Source organism: Podarcis pityusensis, assembly GCF_964106645.2.
Source record: "Podarcis pityusensis genome assembly, chromosome: 1".
Taxonomy (NCBI): Eukaryota; Metazoa; Chordata; class Lepidosauria; order Squamata; family Lacertidae; genus Podarcis; species Podarcis pityusensis.
The window spans coordinates 78,146,938-78,157,130 of NC_138028.1; the positions used below are offsets into that span (position 1 = coordinate 78,146,938).

General features: G+C 42.3%; 1 protein-coding gene across 1 annotated transcript; it reads left to right on the forward strand.

The window, feature by feature from the left end:
* The first annotated feature begins 3,127 nt into the window (after nt 1-3,127).
* Nucleotides 3,128-9,792, forward strand: LOC308474514 (uncharacterized protein). The gene is made up of 5 exons (XM_081000913.1): nt 3,128-3,172; nt 6,061-6,162; nt 6,918-7,022; nt 8,508-8,633; nt 9,434-9,792. Exons 2-5 carry the CDS (start codon nt 6,077-6,079, stop codon nt 9,549-9,551), a joined length of 435 nt encoding a protein of 144 aa, XP_080857039.1. The 5' UTR covers nt 3,128-3,172; nt 6,061-6,076; the 3' UTR covers nt 9,552-9,792.
* Nucleotides 9,793-10,193: the final 401 nt, after the last annotated feature.

Here is a 10,193-nt window from a genome sequence, read left to right on the forward strand (position 1 = left end):
GTGCTTTCTTGGCAAGGAAACAGCCTTTACCAAAGGCTTTGAAGACACTCGAACTCAGGATCCAAGGGAGAAACATGCTAAGAGGAAGGCACGCTTGGCAAATCCACACCATTGGAAACCAATGTCCCCACTGTGGAAGGACGTGTGGATCCAGAATTGGCCTCCACAGTCACTTACAGACTCATTGTTAAAACCATATTAATGGAAGACACTCTTACTTGGCTACGAGTGATTGCCAAAGAAGAAGAAGAAGGAGGCTAGTTCTTCCTCTGCTGCATGGGTGAGGAATCTGTTGCCCTTCAGATGTTGCTGGACTACAGCTTCCTTCACCCTAGACTATTGTTCAGAGAGATGCTTCTGGGCCCCTAACAACTGTCTGATAGAAGCTGTGTCTGGATCTCCTGGTCTTCTTGTTTTTCACTTCAGGGAGAGGGTGTGTGTGATCGTTTCTCCCCGAGCTCTTTCTCTGAAAACCACCCCACAAAGCTGCTACTTGATCTATCACACGCAGAAAGACAGCCTGCCTCATGCACTGCTCTGACTTGTCAAAAGCGCTCGCGCTCTCTCTCTCTCTCTCTTGTTATTACTCTCTGCTGCCATCATGGGGCTGTTTAACCAATCCATCAATCATCATCATTAGGAACCTTCACCAACTTCCTTGTACCTTTCACACAAAAGGTGTTTTAGAAAGATGAAGAACTTTCTGCAGAATGATTTTTTGCATGTAAAGTTACTACAGATGCCTCGGCCTTCATTATGAGCTCTTCCCCAGGAAAGCTGGGGTATCTTCTGGCATCGAAATGATGAAATGTGCCAACTATAGTTCTCAGTGAATAAAGTCTACCATATGTGGATCTCTTTAAAGTTGGTTCTGCGGATTAGATACCCATAGGGCTTGCTTATGATCTTGGAGCCCAGCTAGGAAATTTGGGGTGGAGAATGGCCTCCAAAGCATTTGCAGGAGAGAATTGGTGGGTGGGAGAAGGATTAAGCACCTTCTCATGCTCAACAGTTCTCCCATGCATACACCCCCTCATCACCACATAATTTTAAGAGGAAAAGCATGATAAGCAGTTCTTTTAATAAGTAGTTCTACCACTAGGGCTCTTTTTTTTTGCATTTGAGGCCTAGATCCCATTTGGTTCCAATTAGTTTGCAATGCTAATATGAAACCTACATTGGCTATAACATACTTTTAGCCAGCATGGCACAGTGGTAGAGTGATAGAGTGTTTGACTAGGATCTGGGAGACCCGGGTTCAAATCCCCACTTGGCCATGAAGCTCACTGGGTGATTTTGGACCTGGTCACTGTCTCACCTACCTCACAGGTTTGTTGTGAGGATGAAATGAGGATGGGAGAACTATGCACACTTCTTTGAGCTCTTTGGAGGTGAAGGTTGTATATAAAACCAAGAAATAGATAAATCCCACATGAATGGCATTCACACCTAGCACAAATACTGCTAGAGGCTCAAAACCACCCACAAGTTTGTGTAACTGAACCCCAACCATGATTTATAAATGAAAAACCGCTTTAGAAAAAGGAAATTTCTTTAAAGAATGCTTAATCTTTCCCCTAACTTCCATTTCTCCACAGGTTCCCTGCTCTGGCGCAGTTCTGAAAAGCAAACACCTTGGAGGATACGCTTCAGAAAAACTGCTTGAACATTTCAATAGCTGTGTTGTTTAACAGATCAGAAAGAAAGAAGTTTCAACTGATTTCATTACTGCCAGAAATTTAGAAGACAGAATGATCAGCTTTTGTTACATGCAGAAAGTGCCTTTTCAGAGGGAAGAGGCAAATGCTGGTGCATATGTCAATATTTCTAAGAACTGCAATCCAGATAACACCAGAGGACAGCTTTCCCCATTAAGAAATTGCTTGAGCATAGGTAGTGTGGGATGGAACATTCATGTTCCCTGCTTTCAGCATAGAGTCAGTTTGCCATAATTTTCAGTAGTTCAGCTCTTGTCTAGTCTAGAATGGATCTAAAACAGTAATGGGAAACCTCCAGCCCCACAGACCTCATAGGGCCCAATTTAGCCTGCAAGGCCATTTCCCCAAAGCCATGTGCCATATGTGATGACAGGTGAGGGGGCAGGTAGAGACGCAGCTGCCAGTGCCCAGTTGGAAGCCTTGGTTGAGCACTGGGATGGGAGGCTTGCCGTCATGAACAGCTGGAATCAGCTGTGCTCCTGAGTTCTGCATGGTGAACTCTGTAGTGCAGTGACTCCCACTGCAAAGCGGAGCTTGAAGTCAGCACCTAGCACCTGATAGGTACTTTCAAACTTACTGGGATCAGCTGATCTCCTGCTTTCTCCATGGGGCACTCCATAATGCAACCACCCCATGTAGAAAGCAGCTGATCAGCTGATCACCAGTAACTTCAAGCCCCACTTGGCTGGAGAACCTGTTGCTGGAATACAACTCCTGTCTTCCATGATCACTGGCTATCCTTTGCTGGCATCATTCAGGCCACCCAGTTCTTGGTGGTGGTTGGAGAGGTGGATTACTCAATCTGCTTCTGTGTCCTTCTCCCCCTACAGATTTGTCTTCCTCCATACACAACCCTGGAAGCAGGGAACATCCAACAGTCTGATAACTTGGTTATTAGGAGGCAACAGGAGGTTCCTGGAGAAATTCCAGGGAGTTTCCTCGCTCTCAAAAACATGGTTGATCAAGCCAAGCTTGTCAGGTAGCTGTAAGCCATCTGGAAGAGGAAGGAAGTTGGATATTTGACTACGACCAATGCTTCCATTGTAACCTCTATGATACACCCATCATTCTAAGTGAGCTCTCGAATGTCAAGAACATTCCTGAAAGACGCACACATTCATCCTGGCAAATAATACCTAAGCAAACAAATATATGTTTTTAATTCCCATCAAATAGGGTAATTTAAAGGTGAAATAAGAGATAGCAGTGCCATTCACAGAAAATCAATCACTCTCAATATGCTTGCTATCACTCCAAGGATGTTTGCCAGACAAATTAGGAAATTAAAAGGCATTCTGGCTTATTTGCCATTATTAAACAGTATCCTTATTCCAGTCTTTACCTAACGATTACTGATAAGAGCAGAATATTTATAGGAGAGAGGCACAGGTAAGAGTTGGACAGCAACAGCTGAGAGAACTTTCACTTGTGCCAGAGCAGCGTCTTTCGAACCGGTAAGTATTTTGTCCTCCTGGCTGGCATATTTGTTGACAGAGTCCTTGTGGGGTTCACATTTTTTTACTATGGCTGTGGCTCTGGGAATGGTTCCACAGGATGCATATAAGTAAATCTGTCCAATATCACAAGGGCATTTAGCATCCACCATAGCACAGCAGGTAGGACTGGGTTATCACTAGATTCCCTTTTAGCAATAGAGTTCTGTAACTAGGATAGAAACAGTAGACAATATATCTTCACACACAGAGAAAGGGGTTGCCAACTTCCTCTTCACTGCAGCCGACGCTGACCTAGAGTGTCCTTGAAGTTTAGAGTGGCTTCTCAGGAAGCTTAAGGACGCAGCAGTGGGAAATGGAGGGCTATAAAACCTATGTACGTGCACACCCCTTTGGGTTGCTGGCTGATGGGTTTTAAGCCTTAGTCATGTCTGTCAGCCACAAAGCCCAACATCTAATTATTTTTATGACTCATCTGAAAGAAACTAAAGACTAATTATGTGTGAATTCACAACAGAAAGGAGGTAAACCTGCTTCTAGGACACTGTTTTAGGAACTTATTTTGTATTCCTCCTATCGCAATAAAAAGTGCTTGAGTGGCTTTTTGTCTTTTTTTAATAATAATAAAATCCATTAAGGTTTGTGATTGGTGTTACTCTTGTTGTTTTTTTAAAAAAGAAATTGCTACATGTTTAATTTTATTCACAGTATTACTAAGTGAAGGAACATATATTATAGCTGGATGCTTGAAAGAACAGCGTAACAATCCACACTATTCTTTTTCTTTCTGTTGGCATCAAAAATGATGCCAAAGCCATGGGGGAGGCTGTTCTATATGCAGACCTTTATTGCAATGATAAATTATCTTTCTAGATGATGTCACATGCGATGGCTACCTCTCTCCATTCATTTGTTTGATGTAAAGCTCTTCTGTTCTCTTTTCTGTTATTTTAACATCCCTTAACACATGTAGTAGGCAGAAGCAGCACAAGGCTTGTAGTTTAACATAATGTTTGGCAAATTAGATGTAAATCAGTACAAGGATCCAATGCCTTTTAATAGCTGTGGAGAAGAGAGAATTTCAGTAGCGAAATGCAGTGATGAGAAAACTCCACTCATCAAGATTCCCTCTTAAGTATACAGTCATTAAAGGACATGAGACCTGTCAGAGATAACCATAACTGTGTGCTGAAAAGGATTTTGAACAGCAGAGTTATAGTGATCATTTTCCAGGTTCCACCTGAGGCCGGTTATTGACATACATCAGAATTAGGTGGCACAGTGGTGAATGGACTGGCATTTTGTTTTGTTTTTCTCTTCTGAAATGAAATGACACGATGAGGGAAGCACCCAGAGCTTGAGAAGAAAGGAAGGGTGGAGAAGTGGGCGGTCTCTTTTGTTTTGATGGACAGGTTCAGCTTTTAATCACACTGAATTATTTCTCCAGGGCACTCCAATCAGAGTGATCTGAGGGAAGGATTAAAACTTACTTGTTTTACATGTGAATCTGTGTCTTTCCTGTGCAAATCTATGAAGAGCTCTGCATTGCACCCCCCAAAATCTGAAAGCCACCCTCCACCAATGACCCTGGGGTAACAGAATTGTTGCTGAGGGGATTATACCCCCCCCCACTCCAGTTTTCTGTGGGGATTCATGCTATTACCCCACTACCCCCTTCCATTGTGAACATCAAGGGAAAGATCACTCCTAGGGAGAAGTAACTGTACCTCCCCTGAAATCTGTGGGGAGAGAGCAGAAGACTGCTCCTCACCAATGACCCTTGGGTTAGCAGGGTCCTTGCTGGGGATCCCCACCACCACTTCCATGACTATTATTGTACCAACGCCAAAACAGTAACATCTGCCCTTTCTGGAGGCCCACTGCAGCTATTGTTCTGAAATGTAGGGGGCTTCATCCTCTCAGAAGGGATGACCATGCTTGCAAATCATATCCAATTCTGATAAAAATTGAAAAGGTTATAGACTTCTTCTTTTTTGTTTTTTAAATCAAAATTCAAAGGTGTCCTGCACAAACCCTCTGAATGCATCTACCTGCAGTTTGGCAAGCTTAATCCATGCAAATTTCATTGTATGAAAAGGAACAAATTTGTAGCTGTTTTTAGATCCCCCGCTATAGTGAATGGCCAGGGAGGAGGGAAGCAAAGCTTCATTTTTAACAGAGGTAATTTTCTCCCAAGTAATTGAGTGGAGTTAAAAAGACACTGCTGCTCTGAAACAAATTGGGCTGCTTCCAAAGGATACACGTTAATTTTTTCTTGCCACTGCGCATTCCTACCTAATGAATGCAGCATAAAAATAATAGGCAGAATCAATAAAAAGTTAAAAGCCTGGTAGAAGCCTGGCACCAGAAACAGGGCATAAAAATGGGCTCCAGACATCCCTCTCAGGGGAAAACGTTCCAGCTCCAGGACGTCAGCAACATTAGTCATTATTTAGAGAGCCCTGGAATGTGCGTGTGTGACACAATAGGCAATCTGTACCAATAAAGAACTGCAGCCTTTCTCAAAATAAAAAAATCCTTCCAGTAGCACCTTTAAGACCAACTAAGTTAGTTCTTGGTATGAGCTTTCGTGTGCAAGCACACTTCTTCAGATACACTGAAACAGAAGTTGCCAGATCCTTCTATATAGTGAGAAGGTGGGGAGAGTAATACCCCTCCCCACCTTCTCACTATATAGAAGGATCTGGCAACTTCTGTTTCAGTGTATCTGAAGAAGTGTGCTTGCACACGAAAGCTCATACCAAGAACTAACTTAGTTGGTCTTAAAGGTGTTACTGGAAGGATTTTTTTATTTTGACTATGGCAGACCAACACGGCTACCTATCTGTAACTGCAGCCTTTCTGTTACTCATTAAAACTTGTTTCAGTTTTAAGGGAAGCACCATGGCTTTGATGACTGGACTGTGGCAGCTAGCTACTGTGGTGATGATCTTGTCTCACATCTCAGCATCACTTCCTTCTCTTGGGAGGTAAACATCTTTTCTGTGACTCAGCCCTTCCCCCTTTTTTTTCCCTTTCAAATTGTATGATCTCAGCAATTCAAAGATTTCCCACTTTCAGCCCTCCCACCCAGTGACTTTGGTGACTCTTCCCCTCCCCGTCTTCATCACACACAGAGTACTCTAGAGAAAAAGTGTGATGCCGATCACTTTTTGGAGAAATGGACAGTTGCAATGACAAGTACAAGCTTCCTTAGACACTTCTGAGATTGGATTGACAGCTAGTGCTTGTTTTTCTGCAATCTGTTCTTTTAAAAAGATGGAAGGAGCGTAGGAAAGAACACCGTACAGTTCTGCTAGTTTAGCAGGCATGCAGGGAATGTGACCACTGTTAGGACTTTTGTAATTAAGATTCAAGTTTCAAAGTTTAATTACAATTAATTGTCTTTGAGATGACATTGCACAGCTAATGTGTTATAAATATATCGCATCAAAAACTAGTGTTTTCCAACAAGTCTCAGTTCCCCAATTTCCCCCAGGAAAGCCTCCAGTAATTAGTATCTTTCTTAGAGAATGCTCACTTGTCTCATTCCATGCTGCACCTATAACAACATCAACATGCTCTCTGCCCCAGCCCCGACATCCGCACTCTCAGTGGAGCAACAGGCTGGATGGCCTACCCTTGGGCAAATGATAGATGACTTACAGTGGAATTTAATCCATTTTATGTTAGCTTGACTCATTAATTCAGTTCAACTCTACATTTCTATGATTCTCAACCCTAGGCACCAGAGGCAAATCGAGCTCAAATTGATGCATGATGCGGGAATGAGAAGAGAATATGAGAAAGCTGCCAAATTACTACAAAACCTGATGAACTACAAGCGCAGGTAAATACAGAGATAATGCTTAAAAATGCTAAGACTGAAAAGTCATCAGAGAAAGAGAATTTATTCACCTCACCATTTCAAAAGATCGCATACGTGAAGTCCCCAAACTATAGGTCAGGAGCCTATGAAGGGTTGCCATATACAGTATGTGTAGGCTGATTTTAAATGCTGGGACTCTCTTGGAAGATCAGAAGCAGGAAATCAGTAGAAAATTAGGAGTGTTAGGAGCGCGGTGCAAAAGTGTATATAAGGTGCATGAAAATGGGAGGCAGATTTGAGAACTTTCAGAGTTATTACTTAAGCAACGAACAAACATTAAAAACAGATCTAAAACAAGATGAAAAAACAAACTAAAACACAAGAATAATCATAAAAGAGCCGGCTCAACCCCACCCCACTAAACATATGCTGAGAGTTAAGCTCCAAAGGATTCGGAAAATAAACATGTTTTCACCTGGGGCTTAAAAACAGATGGCACCAGTCATGCCTCCTTGGGGAGAGCATTCCACAAATGGGGAGCTACCACTGAGAAGGTTTGTTCCCAAGGCTGGTGCAGCCATTAGGTGGGGTGAAGCCACCGCCTCAGGCAGCAGAAGCCCCCTTGCCCTATCACCTCTGAAGCAGTGCCAGCAGCTGCAGAGTGTTACTTCTCGTTTTGCCTCAAGCAGTGAAACAGGATGCAATGCCTTTGCCTGCCTCTGAAAATTCCTTGTAGGTGGGAACACAGGATGAATGCAGACTCCAGGTTGGTTCATGTAAGGAAAGGCACACACAAGGTAGAGATAACTGGGTGTTACATTTTCCATTTCTGCAGTGTTGGCTCAAACTGATGTCTCAGTTAGATGCCACATGTGAACACCCATAAGGAAATTCTGATGGGTCACTTTATTGTTGCAAAGCACCAGCAGGAGGGAAGCAGGGAAGTGGCAGGATGGGAAGGGTTTAGCTCGTCCCTGGACACCTTGCCCATTTCCTTCTCCCTATGTTTTGTTCTGCTATAGGGTTTCAGATGTACGTTTCACCATTCACACATGCACGTAGACTCCTGGGAGGAAGAGCAGATTGGGGTGAAGTGGCAGCCAGGGAAGGATAAAACACTATCTGCTTTTCTGCTCCATCTTCCCTTCCCTTGCATTTTAGCATAACACTTTTCATTCACATATTTATTATTATTTTAATTGAATAGGCATTCGGAAGGATACTCAACTGTAGGAGTATATACACAAGAATGGCAAAATATAGTGGCCAGAACTGATTGAGATATTTTCATCCCAATACACTTTAGGCTTTTGTGGACATTAATCAGTCTTCAGAGAGAGGAGAAATTGCAAAGTTAATAAAGCTACTTTGTAAGAAAGAAGCTTTTTCCAAAGATGTATTTAATTTATGTGAATTTACATTCTTTAGAGAAGAGAGAAAACCCCAAAAGTGGCCTCTTAGCAGAATGTGCCCTCTCATCTCTGACCTTGCTTTCTTGTGCATTAGTGTCTCATCTGGAGTAAAGGATGCCTCTGGCTTCACTGATAAAAACACAGATGACTTGTGGAGTTCAGAAGAGAAACTCATTAAACTGAAGACTTGTTTGCAATTTGTAGAGAACCTTGATGCAAGGTGAGACTTGGAAGTAGTCAATGGAACACCATTTTTTACAAAGGGATCCAGGTGCCCAAGTTTGCTAAATTGTTCAAGGTCTTGAAAAAAAATTTTTTTTAAAGAAATTGTGAAGAGTTGCAAAAAGACCTCTCCAAACTGAGTGAATGTGCGGTAAAGTGGCAAATGCAATTCAAGGTGAACAAGTGTAAAGTGATGCATAGATGCTCTTAGGGTCTGAAGTGGCAGTGACTAACCAAGAATGAGAACTTGGCATCATAATGGATAGCTTGGTGAAGATGTCTATGTAGTGTGTGACAGCTACAAGAAAGGTAAATTCCATGTTAGGGATCTTTAGGAAAGAAACTGAAAATTCAACTGCCATTACACAAATCTATGGTGCAACTGAATTTGGAATACTGTGTACAGCTCTGGTCATCTCACCTGGCTATTACACTGTTTCCTTGGCCGATTTTACTGTTACTCTAGGGCTACCTCTCTCCAACCCTCTCCCCACAGCATTTGTGGGAAGCAGTGCCTTGCTACATGTGCTTCAAGTCAGGAACAGTAGGGGGCGAAGGAAGAATAGATGATAAAGTGGAGGGAGGAAATACTAAGAAGTAGACAATGCAATGGGGGATGGGGAAGATGACAAGTAATTTTCTGGTTATGAGCGTGAAGGATGGGTAGATTAGGTTAGTCAGTTAGAACTCATTCACAAGACTTTCCAGATTCAGTGAGCAGATTGAGGAGGCAATGTTCCAGGAATGCTGGCCAGTGAACTATTGCATGATATTTGACCTGCATTTCTCTCATGGCAGTTTTTCAGGCAATGATGCAGAGGAAGCCACTCAGAGAATGAGCCGCTCGGTTTGCCAACTGATTGCAGAAATAAATGAAGCAGTATCTGGAGCAACAGTAGATGAAAATCAGGAATGAAGTATTTAGCTCTGTGAGGATCTTCAAAAAAATAAATTGCAACTTCTGTTTTTCATGTGTGGATTAAATGATCGGGGAAAACAAACTGTGGAAATAAGTTAGTAAGGATTGCATAAATCAAAAGGAATGGGACTTAGAATGAAAGACTCAGGCATTTATACGCCTCATGGTAGAGTCTAAAATTATTTATCTTTATCTTGTCTTCATCTTCTCCAAAATCAAATAAAGAAACTATAGCACAGCTCTTTTGTTATTAGTATTATTTTTTTTGCATGTGACAGTTATCTTATAAACCTAGCTGCATTTTCCTGGGTAAATTAGACTTTTGGAACATTCCCTCATGTGGAAGAACCCTGGCATTGAAAGGTAACAAAATGTATAGTGTGAACGGTTGTTCTTACCTACCTGGGAAATCATGAAAAGCTGCTTCAATCATGAGAAACTATCAATGACATCTGCATTTCATGCTTATATGTGTGCCGGGTAAAGGATCTCAGTCTGGGATTCAGCAAGGTTCCAGGGGGTTCCAGATGCTCCCCCAAGGTTTGTGCTCCTTAGGAGAATTGAAGACGCAGCAGAAACTGTTGTAGCTTTAAGAAATATGACTTATCCACCTATTTACATTTTCAGTTTGCATGGAGG